This window comes from Neolamprologus multifasciatus, chromosome 22, assembly GCF_963576455.1.
Source record: "Neolamprologus multifasciatus chromosome 22, fNeoMul1.2, whole genome shotgun sequence".
Classification (NCBI taxonomy): Eukaryota; Metazoa; Chordata; class Actinopteri; order Cichliformes; family Cichlidae; genus Neolamprologus; species Neolamprologus multifasciatus.
In genome coordinates, this window is record NC_140459.1 from 9,095,579 (window position 1) to 9,116,682 (window position 21,104).

The window sequence follows — 21,104 nt, forward strand, 5'->3', positions numbered from 1 at the left end:
GAGACTGCCGCCATACATAAGGCCCTCCTTTGATATGATAGGCCACGACTAAAAGGGGGGTTGTCTTAGTTTTTTAACTTTAGTTTTTAGAAAAGATATCGTGCGATTAGGCTATTTTAAGAATTAATGAAAATAACTTTTTACAGTTAGACCAGAGCCACCGTTGGATAGGAGTTTCCATTCCTAGTTATCACAGAAATTGTGGGGTTATTATTGAACCAAAACTATTTGTGCGAATGTCTATCTCTATTTTTGTGTGCATATTAAAATCTGTGTGTAACTATTCAGATCACTGTGTATGTAATCGGATTTCTAAGTACGCAAATAAATCCACAAGCATGCACAGCTATGACAAGCTTTGTTTAAAGCACTGAAAAGACAGAGAAACTATCCGGTGCAATTCACGAAAAGGTACAACAGTGGGAGATTGGCCAGTTAAGGATTTGCGACAAGACGCACCTCTTGATGGCACCGCACTACAAACAACAAATAGATGTTATGAGCGTAGTTAAACAACTACAGAAACTTTGTGAGAGTGTATAAGAAACAAGTATTTTTGTGGCCTAAGAGTACTGCAATTAGGAGGCCGTTGCTGGAAAGTCTCCGAAACTGCTAGCCTCATGCCTGAAATCAAAATGGCGAATGTCGGAAAGCTAAATGTTGTTATCCTGCATGAGCCGCGGTGGGCGGGGCCAACAATCACACAAACACACCCGCTCTTCTCTTTTGAAGTACTTTTTAGTTTTTAAACGTAATTTATTTGTCTTGGGGGCGTAACATTAATTTACTGGAGCTCAAAATGTCAAACCCTCTGCAACTTCTCTTCATCGTGGTGAAGAAGACTGTGGAGCCACTTTGGGAGGAAAATAACGGTACACGACGTTAGCTGAAGGTTAGCTTCTCAGAAACAGGTAGCTCGAGTGGACAGCTAGCTGCTGAGAGAGGGAGGCTCAGCCATGGAGCGCGGAACTTTTTCAAAGTACTCCTGGACCGACTTCGTCTTCTCCGTGATCGGAGTGTGCACTTTTCTCGTAGACTGGGGCTCCGATGTTTGGGTGGCCACTGAGTTTTACTGCCGAGGAGACTTCTTCTGGTTCGGAGTCCTGGTTGGCCTCATGGTCCTGTCGTCCGTCGTGGTCCAGATGTTCAGCTGGTTCTGGTTCAAGTACGACCGAGAGCTGCCGGGCTTCAGCGCACAGACTGGGGCGAAAAGCGTGCTCTTCGGGGACCGAGTGAAGTTGTCTTGCCTGCTGCATGTTCTACAACTGGGCTTCCTCTTTAGGTAAACCCGCAGGTGCTTTAAGGCAGAGTTCCCAACTCTCAGCTGTCAAATGGCAGGATTTTATGGAAGTGTGGCAAGGTTAAAGCAGTTTTATTTTAGATTTAACACTAGGTTTTTCACGTTTGAACAGCAACAGTGCACAGTCCATAAATTTAAACTGAAATAAAATTTGAATTTGATAAACATCGGGATAATGCAGCAGCTTGATTGTTCGGATGCGCGTCTTCTCCTTTTGAGTTTAAGACTCGTCTTAAAACATTTATTTGCTGAAGCCTCTGGCACTTTTTGAAAGGTTGGCTCTATTTTTCTGTTTTCTCTAATTCTCTATATTTTTTAAATGTTTGATTTTATTTTCTGTTTTTGCTATTTTATATGTACAGCACTTTGTGAACCCCGGTTTATTTTAAAGTGCTTTATGAATAAAGTTGTTATGGTATAGTAGTACCTGTTTTGAACATTTTAAAGTTTGGCACTGATAAATAAACTCAGGGTGCTAATAATTTAAAACAGTAAAGCATCCCGGGTTTTCGTTTAGGAACTAAGTAAATGTAAAACACATTTGTTAAATGTTAGTAAGGTCATTTCATGTAATCACTCCGAATTCATCACTGAATCTGTTTCTCAATAAGTGTTTCAATAGCAGCTAAGGTCTCTGCCTGTTTGTTGTGAAAGTTTCCTTAGCATAGCCTTTTCACTTTCTTTATTTTCTAATCAAAAATGAAACCATATATTTTTCTTTAAAACACCTCAAGCCATGTACAAATGTCAGTGTCAGGTGTGGTAAGTTGTAAATCCAGTAAGTCTGAGAACAACTGACTGCATAAAAATGAATTAATGAGGTATGAAAAGCTCAGTCACACTGTTTTTGACCTCTCCTAGTGAATCATACCCGATTATTTCCATGAGTTTGGTTTGTTCATTGCTGTGTCATTTTCTCACGCTGCTCTCCCATCCGCACTCAGACACATCTCCGCCATACGTCAGGGCTTTAGAGTCTGGTGGAGGAAAGAGGAAGGGTCAGAGTATGCTGTTTACCTGACACATGACCTGAGCATGCTCCGTCTTATCGAGACCTTCTGTGAGAGCGCCCCTCAGCTCACCCTGATGATCCACGTCATACTTCGCACCAACAAGGCCAGGACCGTTCAGTGTAAGTTCTCTCTTTGTGAACAGCAAGCAAACATCACAGTTGTGCACTTGTTCACTTCCTCTTGGTTTGACTTCTGTTTTTCAGTTGTAAGTATTGCTGCTTCAACCACCTCCATAGCCTGGATGGTGGTGGATTACCACCGCTCCCTGCGCGCCTTCCTCATAGACAAAGCCAAGCAGGGATGGGGGTCCTCCTTAATCTATTTCCTGTGGAATCTGCTGCTAATCGCTCCACGGGTGGTGGCGCTCGCCCTGTTCTCCTCTGTCCTTCCTGGATACATCGCCGCCCATTTTCTGATGCTGTGGTTCGTCTTCGTGCTGTGGGCGTGGCAACAGAGGACAAACTTCATGGACAGCGTGGGTGGGGAGTGGCTGTACCGGTCCACCGTGGGGCTCATCTGGTACTTCAGCTGGTTTAACGTGGCTGAGGGTCAGACCCGTGGCAGGAGCCTAATCTACCATTCCTTCATGACCATAGATGGGGTGATCCTGCTGGTGACCTGGTGGTGCTACAGAGACCTGGTCCAGACTGATGCGTTCGTCCACCCACTTCTCATCTCTCTACCTCTTACTTACCTCCTGGGGCTGCTTTTTAAAACCCTGTACTACTGCTGTTTCCACCCTAAACTGTGGAGACCCCTGGGGAGGGAGCCCGGACTGCCCAGTGATCTGCCTGATGCAGAAGTGTCCTATAGAGACTTTTCCATCCAGGACAGCACCCCGTCCTCTACACTTGTCAACAGACGCATGGCCTGCCACGCCACTAATTTTTACACAGATCAAAGAGTCCTCCGAAACCCTCACGGCACAAACGGTGCTGAGCCCCCTCATCTGTGATGTCTGGCTTTTTACTGAATGAAGCATCTGTTTCTGTTTCTCAGATTTGCGCTGCAGTTTTTTTCTGCAGGCTTAGTGCACTAAAATAGTTTTCCAATGTGCACTAAAACTCTGAAGTTTTCCCAGCCAAAGTGCACTTAAGAACATAAATGATTGACAAATTAAGATCAGACATTAGCTGGTCTCCAACTTTTAGCTTCATAGTCCAATGTGCACATAGGACAATATCACCTCTGCCTAAGCAATGCGAATATTCCCACTAGTGCAAACATGTCTGAAGTGAACCATTCCCTTCTGTGGCTTCAGATTCTAAAATCGTACATGAAACAAGAAACTTACAATAATAAACTTGTATTTACACTAAGTGTACTTTTACATTCAAGCATAAATATACAGACAGTGTTTATATTGTAATAAAGGGGATTTCTGGATACATTTTAACTGAAGTGTCAAATGAAATACCCGATGAGCACTCAGCTCAGTCCGGTGTTTACACAAAGATGCTCTCACAGTGGCTTCTTACAACCACAACTACTGTACTGTAACTATGCAAACACTAGTCAGCCACAACATTAACACCACTTGCCTAATTATGTGTACGTCCTCTCATGCTGTCAAAGCCTCTCAGACCTGCTGGGTTACCAACACAGGAGCTGTGAGAGCGTTTGGTGGTTGGTAGGTTTATGGGTGTTCTCAGCAAATACAAAATCTGCTAAAGGTTTTAGTGTTGTGGCTAATGTATAAATTACATTAGAAAAAAAAATTGCATACAGCTTTAATTTTTTATTCTGTTTGAAGCAGGAATAGTTTGATAAGCTAAACCAAATCTATTTGTGTGCTTTTTAATTGTGTTTTATTACTCCAGCCTGTTAGTAGCCTAAATGTTACTGTTAAGTGTGAGCAGAAAGACAGTTTTTCTATATAGGTGTTATAGTTCAGTTCACTTCAGGATTTCTAGAAATAGATTTAGAATAGAATTGTATTTATTCAATATGTAATTGTAAAAACTAAGCTATAAATGGTTTAATACAGAGACTTGGTTAAAGAGTAAAATAAAACAGCAATCTTACATTTGTACAATGTTTCTAGTGGGTTTTCTTTTTTACTAAAAGTGTGGGAGATCTGGATTTTCCCTCTAAATTGAAATTTGTTTTTGAAACACTGCAAAAATTGTTTCTGAGGTTTTAAATTACCTTTGTTGTCGTGTGTGTGTTTTATTTTATCTTGTTAGAGTCGCTGCTGGAACCTTTTTGAATGTAAATTTCACTGTAAGTTCGTTCGTTCATAGTTTCTTTTCAAAAGCTGGTCAAGTGTTTTAAATCCATTAGCTTGGTTTCTCCTTTTTTCTTTTGTGTTGTAAAGCGAGTTCAGCTAACCTGCTGATTTGTCACAGACATGAATGTTTTCGATATTTCTCTGCATTTAGCTGCCAAATCTAGTGTTATTGTCGCTCATCCATCCACTATCTGTTTAGCTTGTTCAAATATGTTATGTGCCAAGATACTTTTACTTTAGTATACATGCAGAGCTGAAAGCACACCCTTCTCTCAGCTTTTTCCGTAAACCTGCCTCCACATCATCATTTACATCATTTACAATATGTTGAAACTCTGTTCTGTAAAAAAAAAAAAGAAGAGTTGATAGTGTTTGGAGCCACTTTTTGGCATGCTGTCAGCTGGTATGAAAAGTTAAGGGGATTACTTCCTGTCAAACATTTACCTCATCTGTCCCGTGCAGTTATTAAAGTAGTACCTAAGTTAAGTCACTTCTTTTTGTTTTTGTGTCTTTCTGCAAACCCAGATTGCGAGCATCCACAGATCTTTTTTTACTGTAAGTCATTGGCTTACAGTAAAAAGATCTGGGCTTCCTCTTTAGGTAAACCAGCAGGTGCTTTAATGCAGGGCTCCCACCTCACAGCTGTCAACCTGTGCCAGGTAAGGAGAAGGCTAAAGGGCAGGATTTCTGGATGATGCTTAAAATATCCAGAAAGGAATTTCAGTTTCAGTCTTTCTGAAAGTCATCCAAAGCAGGGCTCGCAAAATCGCTAGCCCGATGTCCCCGGGGGCTAGCGATTTTTCCAGTTACCTTTATGCTTGTTCCACACTTGGTTGTTGTTTGTAATGGGACACAATCAGTGCTTGATCTTTGTCCATCAAGTTTTAAGGTCTTAACCTGGCAGAACATTAAAAAAAAAGGCTAAACAGTAGGTCAGATTAGATTATTCAAATCTTAAATTTAACCTTTCTTTGTTTCTCAGATGTTCATTTAACTCCAAAGTTGACTGGAAGACCATTACAACTTGAGAATGTTCACAGCATCTTCTTCAACACTGTTTAAACCGACTTGGACAACACAAAAACGAAGGGAAACCAATGCCTTTCCTACACAAAGAAGAGCACAATTGTTTATCACCTAGTTAAGAAAGGATCTCCTGTGGTATCAAATCCAAAACTTGTGCATTCCTTCTTGGACCATTTTATGTTACCTTGAAAGAGAAAACAACACTATCATCCCATGCAAATGTGTGCGTCTTGAAAGCAAATGTTGGAGTGTAATTGTACAAATTATCTACCAAAATCTATTTCTGCCCTGCCCGTCGGGCTGTCATAGAAAGGAAATATATATATATGTCAATTCTTTTGCATTCTTTCGGAAAGCTGGGTAATTATGTCATTGGCATCGGTGAGCCAGAATTTGTGGGCTCGTTTTTTGCTTTCACTTTGCAATCGCGAACTGTGTATGGAGAGCGACAGCACTGAATGGTGAGTGACGATAATTTGCGCACCAATTCCTCTGACATCGTCTTATCAATCGTTAGCTTACTATGCAAACATGACAAGTAAAATCTCCCGCAGCTTAAACATGTGAGAAGTAGATCGCGCAGAGAAACGCTGAGCGTTATGTGAGCGGGTGTGTAAAAGCAGCAGGATATATATTTTAGTTCTGCTGAGCCAAATAAGACAGGTCAGGGTGAAGAAGTGACAGCCAAAGAAAAGCTTACCACAAAACGGAAAAGTTATGACAAATCAGACTATGAGGCAAAAAGAAAGTGCAGCTTTATGGTTTCATGGACAAAAGAATTTCTGTGGCTGCAATATGACGAGCTAAATAACCAGGGCTGCACATAAGTGGTCCGCAGGTGCGCATTCGCTGTCAAAATAAAAAGAGCGCACAAGATAAGAAGTTGCAACGCGTGTTTGCGTACATAAGATTTTCTGGAGGAGGACAGACATTTGTTTAGAACTCTTAAAGATGTCGAAGAAGCTCCTTTAAGCAATTACTTTGGTGTGCGCGTTGCAACTTCTTATCTGGTGCGCGTCTTTTATTTTGACAGCGAATGCGCACACGCTGACCACTTACGTGCACCCGTGTAAATAACATAATGTTCTGCCGGGTGTGTTGTTGGTTTTCCCTCGATTTCTGAGTCGACAAGCGCCTTTGTTACTGGGACCAGTAATTTTAAGAAAGGCCCCCATTAGAACCCATGAGAAATGCAAGAAATGCATTATTGCTCAGTCTGCAGTATCTTTCCCAGAACAAACACCAATTGCAAATAACATACTAAAAATAAACCTGAAAAATCTGTTTAGAACAGCGTACTATGTTGCAAAGAGTGAACTACCACTGGCACAATTTAGCAGTCTTTGCAAACTTAAAAAAAAGCAAATGGCCTAGATCTTGGTTCCACTTGCCTCTTACCCGTGACTTCAGTGGACATTTCAAATTCAGGATCTGACACAGACTGATTCATGTCCTACACAGTTCTTACAAGTTCATAGAAATTTCTGTTCAATTAGAACCAAGTATTTGAGTTGATGATTGTAATTTTTATACAATGTTGTAATTTGTGTTTCAACGATTTTTTGATTAATGAAAACAAAACATCAATCAAAAAACTGCTCTCTTTTTTATTCGGGCTACTTACATTTATTTTGGGCTACCAAAAAGCGAAGAGTCCCTGCCCGAAGGGACCGCGGTAAAGTGAGCCGTCATTTGTGAGCCGCGGTCAAGCCAGCCGCCTCTTATCCGCCGCATAAATTTCCTTGCGCTTTTACACCAGTCTTTACGGTAGCGCCTTTTCGCTTTATATCCCGATTGAGAGCCTAGACCCGCGCACACGCGCGCACACATTACGATGGAACAGCCCAATACAGTCAATACAATTATGTCTATTACAAAAATTCATTAAAAATCATCCTTAGTAGTTGAGGTCCAACTTTCAACACATCCCTCCTCTGGGACACCTACTGTACCTGTGTGCCAAGTTTCATCCAGATTTACTGTAGAATTCCTCAGAAATTAAAGGAAACTTATATTCAATGCAATACAGTCAATACACTACAATTATGTCAAATTTCAAAAATTCATTAAAAATCATCCTTAGTAGTTGAGGTCCAACTTTCAACACATCCCTCCTCTGGGACACCTACTGTACCTGTGTGCCAAGTTTCATCCAGATTTACTGTAAAATTCCTCAGAAATTAAAGGACATTTATATTCAATGCAATACAGTCAATACACTACAATTATGTACATTTCAAAAATTCATTAAAAATCATCCTTAGTAGTTGAGGTCCAACTTTCAACACATTCCTTCTCTGGGAAGCCTACTGTACCTGTGTGCCAAGGTTCATCCAGATTTACTGTAAAATTCCTCAGAAATTAAAGGACATTTATATTCAATGCAATACAGTCAATACACTACAATTATGTCAAATTTCAAAAATTAATTAAAAATCATCCTTAGTAGTTGAGGTCCAACTTTCAACACATCCCTCCTCTGGGACACCTACTGTACCTGTGTGCCAAGTTTCATCCAGATTTACTGTAGAATTCCTCAGAAATTAAAGGAAACTTATATTCAATGCAATACAGTCAATACACTACAATTATGTCAAATTTCAAAAATTCATTAAAAATCATCCTTAGTAGTTGAGGTCCAACTTTCAACACATCCCTCCTCTGGGACATCTACTGTACCTGTGTGCCAAGTGTCATCCAGATTTACTGTAAAATTCCTCAGAAATTAAAGGACATTTATATTCAATGCAATACAGTCAATACACTACAATTATGTACATTTCAAAAATTCATTAAAAATCATCCTTAGTAGTTGAGGTTCAACTTTCAACACATTCCTTCTCTGGGACACCTACTGTACCTGTGTGCCAAGGTTCATCCAGATTTACTGTAAAATTCCTCAGAAAATAAAGGACATTTATATTCAATGCAATACAGTCAATACACTACAATTATGTCAAATTTCAAAAATTCATTAAAAATCATCCTTAGTAGTTGAGGTCCAACTTTCAACACATCCCTCCTCTGGGACACGTACTGTACCTGTGTGCCAAGTTTCATCCAGATTTACTGTAAAATTCCTCAGAAATTAAAGGACATTTATATTCAATGCAATACAGTCAATACACTACAATTATGTACATTTCAAAAATTCATTAAAAATCATCCTTAGTAGTTGAGGTCCACCTTTCAACAGATCCCGTCTCTGGGACACCTACTGTACCTGTGTGCCAAGTTTCATCCAGATTTACTGTAGAATTCCTCAGAAATTAAAGGAAACTTATATTCAATGCAATACAGTCAATACACTACAATTATGTCAAATTTCAAAAATTCATTAAAAATCATCCTTAGTAGTTGAGGTCCAACTTTCAACAGATTCCTTCTCTGGGAAGCCTACTGTACCTGTGTCCCAAGTTTCATCCAGATTTACTGTCGAATTCCTCAGAAATGAAAGGAAACTTATATTCAATGCAATACAGTCAATACACTACAATTATGTCTATTACAAAAAATCATTAAAAATCATCCTTAGTAGTTGAGGTCCAACTTTCAACACATCCCTCCTCTGGGACACCTACTGTACCTGTGTGCCAAGTTTCATCCAGATTTACTGTAGAATTCCTCAGAAATTAAAGGAAACTTATATTCAATGCAATACAGTCAATACACTACAATTATGTCAAATTTCAAAATTCATTAAAAATCATCCTTAGTAGTTGAGGTCCAACTTTCAACAGATTCCTTCTCTGGGACACCTACTGTACCTGTGTGCCAAGTTTCATCCAGATTTACTGTAAAATTCCTCAGAAATTAAAGGAAACTTATATTCAATGCAATACAGTCAATACACTACAATTATGTCAAATTTCAAAAATTCATTAAAAATCATCCTTAGTAGTTGAGGTCCAACTTTCAACAGATTCCTTCTCTGGGAAGCCTACTGTACCTGTGTCCCAAGTTTCATCCAGATTTACTGTCGAATTCCTCAGAAATTAAAGGAAACTTATATTCAATGCAATACAGTCAATACACTACAATTATGTCTATTTCAAAAATTCATTAAAAATCATCCTTAGTAGTTGAGGTCCAACTTTCAACAGATTCCTTCTCTGGGACACCTACTGTACCTGTGTGCCAAGTTTCATCCAGATTTACTGTAAGATTCCTCAGAAATTAAAGGACATGTATATTGAATTCAATACACTTACTTAAATATTGCATCATATTCAAAAATTCATTAAAAATCATCCATAATAGTTGATGTCCAACTTTCAACACCGTCTTACTCTGGGCGACCTACGGTATCTCTGGGCCAAGTTACATCTCAATTCACTGTAATCTTTATCAAAAATTGAAAGAACAATTATATGTCAATGCTGGCTGTGTGCCTTTCAAAGTGACACTAAATAACAGAACTCAGGCACATCAGGGAATAATCCAAAAGGCGGATTTATTAAACAAAAACAACATACAAAATATCCCTAACCCATACTACATAACCTAAAAAGAAACAAAGGGACACTTAGAAGCACAAGAAAACAATACTATACTGAAAGGGCAAGAGACACAGCCCAAACATAATCCACAACTAAAACGCCAAAAGAACAAGTCATCCCACATAGCAGACGGGTGTTGCCTGGATCTGGTGTGAAGCCGGCACTGCTGGCTGACTTCTGGCATGGTAAGATGGCACTGTTTATGTGATGGCATGCTACATCTGGCCTGATTGGGTGAATGTGACATGTTGTATAGAGCACTTTGAGTAATATGGGTGAGTAAAAAGGCGCTATATAAGAATCAGTCCATTCACTGTCTGAACAGAGTTTTGTCATGACAGTTTATTTGATTGTCTTCACTGACTCGCTTTGAAATCCAGATTTTAATTTTGGAATATTAAGTGTACTTGTGGTTCCTATAGAATTTTAAGGTTGAACAGGAATCATCTCTCAGGCCTCTCTTCTGTGGATGCAGCTCACATCATTCTGTACAATACAATAATTTTTAATTCTACAACTGTTTATAACCTGCATATTTCACATTTGTGTATAGCTGTATATCTCATATTTCTGTATAGTTTTTTTAATTTCATATTCTGTATAGTTTTTCATGTTTATATCCTGTTCATAGCCTGTACATACTTATAGTTATAGCATATTCATAACATACCTTCATACCGTGTACATTATAACATACCATAATAGACCCATTTCTGTAATATACTTACATACCTATATTATTGCTAATATATATTGTAATATATCTATATCATGGCTAAAGCACTTCTTGATGGATGCAAACTGCATTTCGTTGCCTTGTACCTGTGACATGTGCAATGACAATAAGGTTGAATTCTATTCTATTCTATATTAATTCAGAAGACAAACACCCGTCTCTGCTTTTGAGATTAGCATTAAAACCCTCAGTTTTGACAAATAATACAGTTAGAGTGGATCAGGTGACCCTGAATCTTCCCTTATTTGTGCTGCAATAAGCCTAGGCTCTTGTGGGCTTCCCATCATGTATGAATTTTTTCCTTCTTTGCTCTTTCTGTGTTTATACACCTCTCTGCATTTAATCATTAGTTAGTATGTATCTCTTGCACAGTATGTTGTTCTGTCTCCTTTTCATCAACCTCAGCCAGTCACAGTAGATGGCTGTCTCTCCTTGAGCCTGTTTCTGCCAGATGTCTCTACCTCTTCAAATGGAGTTTTTCCTTCCCACTCACACTAAATGTTAGCTCATATGGGGTACTTAAATTGTTGGGGCTTTCTTTGTATTATTGTTGTGTTTTTAACCAGCAACATAAAGTGTCTTTAGGTGACTGTTGTTGTGGTTTGGTGCTGTATAAATATAATAGAATAGAATCGAATAGAATAATGTACTTCAGACCGGGAGATTGGCAAAATGTATAAATAGGATGGTGATTAGGGGAATTGGAGACAGCTGTGTAACACAGCAGGGATACATTGGGAATAAGAAGACAATGGAAGTAAGACTCAACACAAGAAAGAGACAAGAGGCCATCAAACTAAAACACAGACTAAGACACACGAGCTTGACACAGACAAAACCAGAAACAGACATGAAGACAAGACTGGCTTTAACACTAGAGTGTTTTCACAAGTGTTCCATCCACTTGTGGAATGCTTAAAAAGAACTACACTTAAAAGCAATATGGAACTGAAAACAAAAGAATACATAATGTAAACATATCATCAAATAATCCAGGACTCACAAACAATGATATGATGAACAGAACTATAAAGAACAAAACTGAGAAATGCTTGGTAAACTGACCAAGGACTATGTCATCATGTCAATTTTTTAATATCATAGTTAATGTGTCCTGATTTGTAGATAGTGCCACCTGACAATTACCAGGAAATCCAACTGGGTGACAAGCCAGAGTTGTTTGCCTACACACCCACTGACTAGAAAAAAGGCCCAGGACTCTTCAAGCTGGGATACAGGCATCAAAGACAAAGATGTAACCAGATAGAAAGTCATCAGGAAGGCATTGCCTGTTGTTGCTGCTGCTGTCAGACTTTTTAATTCATCCACTTGTGTCAGACACATATTGAACAGGAATAAACATGACTCACTGCACTCTCTCACTTTGTATGCCACAATGTTTGCTTAGACACCTGTATGCTTATATTGTTTATTATATCCCAGAAACATTAATCTTAAAACTTGTGTTCCTATGTCTATATATAAGTTTATTTTCATATCTCTATATTAATCTATTTATAGCTCCATTCCCTCACTTCATTTTATACAATTGCTTTGTTCCTGCATGAGAGCTATTTAAAATGGTTTCACACAAAGTGCCTCCAGATGAATACAGAGTAGTTTTGGACAGCAGAGGCTGGAGAATGGTATTGCTCTCTGTGTGAAAAATAACTACTTATTTGAAATGAAGATGAATGTACTGTATGTTGTCAAGGCAAAAAAAAGATTTTTCTTTTAAACAGTACATTGCATAATGAGAGTTGGCAGTTCGTCTTGTCACCGGAAGGTTGCTGGTTCGAGCCCCAGCTCCCACAGTCTCGGTCGTTGTGTCAGAAAAGCGGCAGAGCTACGCCAGAATGCTCTTTGTGGACTACAGCTCAGCCTTTAATGCAATCATCCCAGACATCCTCTGCTGACCTTCCACCACTCGCCCATTGAGAGCCTACTAACTTACTGCATCCGAGGATGGTACGGCAGCTGCACTAAGGCGAATAGCGAGTCAGTGAAGACAATCAAATATGCTGTCATGACAAAACTCTGTTCAGACAGTGAATGGACTGATTCTTATATAGCGCCTTTTTACTCACCCATATTACTCAAAGTGCTCTATACAACATGTCACATTCACCCAATCAGGCCAGATGTAGCATGCCATCACATAAACAGTGCCATCTTACCATGCCAGAAGTCAGCCAGCAGTGCCGGCTTCACACCAGATCCAGGCAACACCCGTCTGCTATGTGGGATGACTTGTTCTTTTGGCGTTTTAGTTGTGGATTATGTTTGGGCTGTGTCTCTTGCCCTTTCAGTATAGTATTGTTTTCTTGTGCTTCTAAGTGTCCCTTTGTTTCTTTTTAGGTTATGTAGTATGGGTTAGGGATATTTTGTATGTTGTTTTTGTTTAATAAATCCGCCTTTTGGATTATTCCCTGATGTGCCTGAGTTCTGTTATTTAGTGTCACTTTGAAAGGCACACAGCCAGCATTGACATATAATTGTTCTTTCAATTTTTGATAAAGATTACAGTGAATTGAGATGTAACTTGGCCCAGAGATACCGTAGGTCGCCCAGAGTAAGACGGTGTTGAAAGTTGGACATCAACTATTATGGATGATTTTTAATGAATTTTTGAATATGATGCAATATTTAAGTAAGTGTATTGAATTCAATATACATGTCCTTTAATTTCTGAGGAATCTTACAGTAAATCTGGATGAAACTTGGCACACAGGTACAGTAGGTGTCCCAGAGAAGGAATCTGTTGAAAGTTGGACCTCAACTACTAAGGATGATTTTTAATGAATTTTTGAAATAGACATAATTGTAGTGTATTGACTGTATTGAATTGAATATAAGTTTCCTTTAATTTCTGAGGAATTCGACAGTAAATCTGGATGAAACTTGGGACACAGGTACAGTAGGCTTCCCAGAGAAGGAATCTGTTGAAAGTTGGACCTCAACTACTAAGGATGATTTTTAATGAATTTTTGAAATTTGACATAATTGTAGTGTATTGACTGTATTGCATTGAATATAAGTTTCCTTTAATTTCTGAGGAATTCTACAGTAAATCTGGATGAAACTTGGCACACAGGTACAGTAGGTGTCCCAGAGGAGGGATGTGTTGACAGTTGGACCTCAACTACTAAGGATGATTTTTAATGAATTTTTGTAATAGACATAATTGTAGTGTATTGACTGTATTGCATTGAATATAAATGCCCTTTAATTTCTGAGGAATTCTACAGTAAATCTGGATGAAACTTGGCACACAGGTACAGTAGGCTTCCCAGAGAAGGAATCTGTTGAAAGTTGGACCTCAACTACTAAGGATGATTTTTAATGAATCTTTGAAATTTGACATAATTGTAGTGTATTGAATGTATTGCATTGAATATAAGTTTCCTTTAATTTCTGAGGAATTCTACAGTAAATCTGGATGAAACTTGGGACACAGGTACAGTAGGCTTCCCAGAGAAGGAATCTGTTGAAAGTTGGACCTCAACTACTAAGGATGATTTTTAATGAATTTTTGAAATAGACATAATTGTAGTGTATTGACTGTATTGCATTGAATATAAGTTTCCTTTAATTTCTGAGGAATTCTACAGTAAATCTGGATGAAACTTGGCACACAGGTACAGTAGGTGTCCCAGAGGAGGGATGTGTTGACAGTTGGACCTCAACTACTAAGGATGATTTTTAATGAATTTTTGTAATAGACATAATTGTAGTGTATTGACTGTATTGCATTGAATATAAATGTCCTTTAATTTCTGAGGAATTTTACAGTAAATCTGGATGAAACTTGGCACACAGGTACAGTAGGCTTCCCAGAGAAGGAATCTGTTGAAAGTTGGACCTCAACTACTAAGGATGATTTTTAATGAATTTTTGTAATTGACATAATTGTAGTGTATTGACTGTATTGCATTGAATATAAATGTCCTTTAATTTCTGAGGAATTTTACAGTAAATCTGGATGAAACTTGGCACACAGGTACAGTAGGCTTCCCAGAGAAGGAATCTGTTGAAAGTTGGACCTCAACTACTAAGGATGATTTTTAATGAATTTTTGTAATTGACATAATTGTAGTGTATTGACTGTATTGCATTGAATATAAATGTCCTTTAATTTCTGAGGAATTTTACAGTAAATCTGGATGAAACTTGGCACACAGGTACAGTAGGCTTCCCAGAGAAGGAATCTGTTGAAAGTTGGACCTCAACTACTAAGGATGATTTTTAATGAATTTTTGAAATTTGACATAATTGTAGTGTATTGACTGTATTGCATTGAATATTAGTTTCCTTTAATTTCTGAGGAATTCTACAGTAAATCTGGATGAAACTTGGCACACAGGTACAGTAGGTGTCCCAGAGGAGGGATGTGTTGACAGTTGGACCTCAACTACTAAGGATGATTTTTAATGAATTTTTGTAATAGACATAATTGTAGTGTATTGACTGTATTGCATTGAATATAAATGCCCTTTAATTTCTGAGGAATTCTACAGTAAATCTGGATGAAACTTGGCACACAGGTACAGTAGGCTTCCCAGAGAAGGAATCTGTTGAAAGTTGGACCTCAACTACTAAGGATGATTTTTAATGAATCTTTGAAATTTGACATAATTGTAGTGTATTGAATGTATTGCATTGAATATAAGTTTCCTTTAATTTCTGAGGAATTCTACAGTAAATCTGGATGAAACTTGGGACACAGGTACAGTAGGCTTCCCAGAGAAGGAATCTGTTGAAAGTTGGACCTCAACTACTAAGGATGATTTTTAATGAATTTTTGAAATTTGACATAATTGTAGTGTATTGACTGTATTGCATTGAATATAAGTTTCCTTTAATTTCTGAGGAATTCTACAGTAAATCTGGATGAAACTTGGCACACAGGTACAGTAGGTGTCCCAGAGGAGGGATGTGTTGACAGTTGGACCTCAACTACTAAGGATGATTTTTAATGAATTTTTGTAATAGACATAATTGTAGTGTATTGACTGTATTGCATTGAATATAAATGTCCTTTAATTTCTGAGGAATTCTACAGTAAATCTGGATGAAACTTGGCACACAGGTACAGTAGGCTTCCCAGAGAAGGAATCTGTTGAAAGTTGGACCTCAACTACTAAGGATGATTTTTAATGAATTTTTGTAATAGACATAATTGTATTGACTGTATTGGGCTGTTCCATCGTAATGTGTGCGCGCGCGTGCGCGTGTGCGCGGGTCTAGGCTCTCAATCGGGATATAAAGCGAAAAGGCGCTACCGTAAAGACTGGTGTAAAAGCGCAAGGAAATTTATGCGGCGGATAAGAGGCGGCTGGCTTGACCGCGGCTCACAAATGACGGCTCACTTTACCGCGGTCCCGAAGGGCTACCAGGGATTTAGAAATTTTGCGAGCCCTGCAAAGACGATGTTTACTGTTAGCAGGATATTCGCTAGCAGGAGGTGTGTATGTGTGTGAATTAACACAATGTGCCTTTAAGATAAGCTTCAGGACACGGGCTGGTTGGTAGGAGGGGTTTTGAAACTCTCAAATCTTGAGTTTACTTTCGTTTACTTTCGTTATCTGTCTATATAAGTTGTCTTTCAGCTCATGCATCACATGCAGCTGTGTTAGAGGCGCGCAGAGAGACGGGTGAACATGTCAGGCACTCAGGCTAACTTTAAATACTCCTGCTGGGACTTCCTCTTCACTTGTGTGGGCCTGCCGCTGTTCATGCTTGACATAGGGCTGGATATATGGACCGCTGTGTCCTTCTATAAGGAAAAGGCCTACGTGTGCCTTGCTGTTCTGCTGTTTCTGCTCCTGGTCTCGTCACTGCTCACTCAGGCTTACAGCTGGCTTTGGTATAGATATGACAACTTTGAGATGAAGACAAAGGTCGAGGGCTGGCCTACCAAGAGGCAGCTCAAACTGCTGCATGTTTTCCAGCTGGGAATCTACTTCAGGTAGTATTAAATTAACAAAGCGTGTTTAAAGTGCCTGTAGTAATAATGCAAGAACTCCATCAGGTTCATGCATTAAACCACAAGAGTACAGATTTCATCATCTGTAGTGCTGTGGTTCTGTCAGTTTCACTTTATCTTATTTTTGAACTATTATGTGAAAATCAGCATTTATAACTTCCAGAATTCCCGAATCATGTTTTAATTTTCGCTGTTTCACAAGATAAGTTACATTTTGTTTTCTTTCCTTCACTGTGTGTCGGGCAAACTGATTTTATTTGCTCACCTGCTTCTGTAACAAGAATGCTTTCAGGAACATTCAGCTGGGCGTGTTTGACATTTGGTTTTGCTTTACCTGGTTGTGACTCATTTATTATATTTTGGCTCTCAGGCACGCAGGAGTCCTGGAAAAGGCTGTAGAAAGCTTCTTCACAAAGCTCCCTGACCCTGAGGGTGTAGCTGTGTTCCTGAGCCACGATCTGAGCATGTTGAGAATCGTAGAGACGTTTTCAGAGAGTGCCCCGCAGCTCACACTCATGCTCACCATCATTCTGCAGCAGGGCCATCTGGATCCTGTTACAGGTACAGTTTATTAGTCATGTATGTTTTGGGCAGAAATAGTGACGCTGTAAAATAAATTCTTAATGAAAACTAAATGGGGAGGCTCATTGCTACTTTAAATAAAGTTTAAAGTCTTCAGATTATCAAAGATCAGCTCACCCATATTCACTTCAACTAAGCCGAAGTATTTTCATGCTAGCAGTGTACTTTCTTAGACATAGAGTATGCACTTTTTGTACACAGTACAAATACAATATGCACAATACAAAAGTATTCAGCCACAGATCTTTGATCTCAGTGCCACAGGTGTACAAAATAATTAAGGTAGCTAGCCACGCAATCAAAAACATTTTTAAAAGAATGCTTTGTTCTAAAGAGCTCACTCAATTCAAGTGTGATGCTGTAATATGAAGCCATAGTTCAGTAGCCATTCAGCTTTATCAGCTGTAAGTGAAATTACTCCAACCTCAGTGTTTAGAAACCTCAGGAACCTGGACAGGAAGTGGCAGACCACATAAAGTTACACAGCAGGGTCACCACGCGCTGAAACATTTGCCGGCGCTCGGCTAAAAGATTTAAAAACAAAGCCATGTTTATTGTTTAAATTATTATTTCTGATTAATTTCTGCCACATGCACAAAAAACTGATAAGAGTGAGAGACCAAAAACATCTATTTGGCCTAGAACGATTAGCCAAATCCAAACAAATACAGACACATGTTCTTCTGTGCCACAGTTTAAAAAAAAGCTTTTTAAAAAAAGTAATGTAATTTGTGTCCTTTGTAACTCCAGCTACCGATCACATGCATATCAAAAAATTTCTTGTGCAGGAAAATCCCTAACCAAAATCCCCTAACCCTAACCGAAGAGGAACCCAAGACAGGTCATTGCCTTCCACATGACCCTCACAGAATCAGCTGATTTCCTTGTATAAGAACTCTGGTATATTTGTTGAAGTCATGCAAAACTTTACCTTCATACTACGAATGCTTTGGGAGTTACAGGCTGGTGAAGTACATGGGAGTGGTTTTAAATGCGATGTTGTTGATCTTCGATAACTCCTTAAATACAGGCGATATCCACATGAATTATTCAGCGCTGAAAAACATGTTTGAGCTCAAATCAATTTTACACCCACTTCAAATGTTACAAATTGAAAGCAGATTTTTTTTAATAACCACTAATCTAATGGCATAAACCAGTGTTTCAATCACAAACTTGGACCAGTTTAATATCTGTGATGCTTGGGATGCATGGGATCCTTGCTCTTTTTCCTGATCATTCAGTTGGGAAAACTTAACAAAGTGCTTTTTAGGTTATTTCTATGTGAGTGATGGGGCCTGACCCAAACATTTCTACCATATCAAAGGTCTGATTTTTGTCTGCATTTTGAAGCCAACATGTTCAAATGTGTTTTTTCAGACTTTAAATTTTCATATGTGACTCTGTTGAAAACTGGGGCTTATGCTAGACTTTTTCACTTTTGCACAACCTGAACCTAAAATTTCTATAAATATACCAAAGTTATGATACATTAAAAGTCTGCTGATCTGGGACCAGTTTGCTTGTCTTTATGTGGAGTGGCACACTTCACAACATTTCTCTTTGCTTGTTCTGACGCTGCCTCTCGTTCTCCCTCAGTTCTAAAAGCCGTCGGCTCGGCCTCGGCTATCGCCTTCACTGTGACGACCTACCATCGTTCGCTGCGCTTCTTCCTGCCTGCCAAAGAAAACCAGAAGATAACCTCATCAGTCATCTGCTTCATCTGGAACCTGGTTCTCATCTCTTCCCGTCTCACTGCTCTCGCTCTTTTCGCCTCCGTGCTGCCCTGCTTCATCTTCGCCCACTTCATCTGCTCTTGGTTGGTTTTATTCTTCTTCGCTTGGCGATCCAAGATGGACTTCATGGAAAGTCCTTGTGGAGAATGGCTTTACCGAGCCACTGTTGGCATCATTTGGTATTTTAACTGGTTTAATGTGGCCGAAGGCAAGACGCGGTACAGGACTGCGCTCTATCACGGGTATATACTGACTGATATTTGCATCCTCTGTGCTGTGTGGTGCTGGAAGATGAGCACAGATCCTCCTGATTTTGTGATAGAGCCCATGCACGCTTTAATCACAGCTGCCTGTGTTGTTGCAGTTTACATCCTCGGTCTAATACTTAAAGTTATTTATTATAAAGTCTTCCATCCAAACCTTGACAAAGATGAGCTGAAAGGGGCCAGCACAGAGCAGCTACCTGAAGATGAGGTAGGATTTCGTATGTTTGCAGTTGCAGCAAACATGGCAGACCACCATCCGTCTGCCCCATCAGCACACTGCAATAAAAGAATGAGGAAGCTGGCCGAGAACTTTTACTCCTGATGTGCACTGGACATCAACAGGACGACTAGAAAGAGACCGAGTCATGTAGAATGTTTTATTCGAGATCACTTGGCTGTGTTTTCTAGGACTCTGACCTTTTGTCTGATTTAGCCACAGATATAATGTCTCAAGGCATTACTCATCTTAATGTGGAGATGAATTTGAATATGCACTTTCTGCTGTGCATTAAATCCTTTCACTGTGTGTCAAACCATTTCAACATATCAGTCATTAAATTAAAGGGGAAATGAGAGGCTTTAATTATCAAATCTGTATTAAATAATTGTTGTTTACATGTGAAGAGATCCTTTTTCAAAGGCTGTTTCACTGGATCATCTTTTCTAAAGAATGTAACAGGTTAAAATTATTGTCAGCAGTGATTGAGTCTGCCATCCCTCCTCCCAGACAAGAAGGTTTCTACGAATGTCCACGTAATCAGTCTCACTGTGCTTAGCACTGGATTAAGTTGCTGCTACCATAAACTGAGCAGGCGTGTCAACAAAAAAACAGACATTTATAGCATTTTTTCCTCTTCACACAGTTAGCTGGTAGATGGCAGGCATCTGACTGTGGGGTAACCTGCTGCATAGGTCTTGTTGTCACATCAACATGTGGACATGCAATAAAAACAGTCCTTACCCATATGAGTAAAGGGGCTCTGTAGCTTCATGATTAGTGTGTGTTTGTTCTGGTTTTTCTTACTTCACTTTGATTTGTGCACGGCTGCAGGGGAGGCTAACACAGCGGAGCTCAATGAGTTCATCACACCTCCACTGCATATGACGTGTCAGGACCTGAGGTTGTGTTGTTGTGTGTGTGTGTGTGTGTGTGTGGCTGGCAGAGAGTTCCTGGACATCCAAGCCAAATGTTTATCACTTGAAGAATCAGACTCCTTTTGAACATTATGTTGATGCTAAATATGTATGTAAATATGGTGTCTGTATATTTATGGCCTATATTTGTGACTGTGTTTCTTTTGTAGTTTATTCCTATATGAATATTAAAAACTTGACTCAAAGTATTAAAAATGTATTTACATTGCTTTACAGAAAAAGGTAAAAATCATAGGACTGTGGGGGAAAGAGTGATTACCTCAGCTAAATAACCAGTGTTGACTATATTAGGTTCAGCTTTAAGGACCTCTGCATGTCTCCAAATGGCTTTGAATGTCTTTGAAATGAGAATAATACAAATAGAAAAAAAGAAAAGTGGACAAATGCTTTTAAGACAGGGCGTCTGAACATTTCCACTAAACTTTACATTTGTGAAAATGACATTGGTTGTATTTATGAGGTTTCTACACAACACTTAAGCTTTAAATAATGTGCATTATGTTTTTTGTTGTTGTTATTGTTTTGAACCATTCGAATGCAAATCTAAACTCTGACATGAATGTTTTCCCCTTTTT

At 39.0% G+C, this 21,104-nt stretch overlaps 2 protein-coding genes across 2 annotated transcripts; both read left to right on the forward strand.

Annotated features, from left to right (window-relative positions):
* Positions 1-653: 653 nt before the first annotated feature.
* On the forward strand, positions 654-5,029 carry LOC146492902 (XK-related protein 8-like). The gene is made up of 3 exons (XM_085147547.1): positions 654-1,282; positions 2,245-2,432; positions 2,517-5,029. Exons 1-3 carry the CDS (start codon positions 957-959, stop codon positions 3,266-3,268), a joined length of 1,266 nt encoding a protein of 421 aa, XP_085003673.1. The 5' UTR covers positions 654-956; the 3' UTR covers positions 3,269-5,029.
* Positions 5,030-16,194: 11,165 nt separating this feature from the next.
* Positions 16,195-21,104, forward strand: LOC146492903 (XK-related protein 8-like). The gene is made up of 3 exons (XM_085147549.1): positions 16,195-16,772; positions 17,161-17,351; positions 18,972-21,104. Exons 1-3 carry the CDS (start codon positions 16,465-16,467, stop codon positions 19,694-19,696), a joined length of 1,224 nt encoding a protein of 407 aa, XP_085003675.1. The 5' UTR covers positions 16,195-16,464; the 3' UTR covers positions 19,697-21,104.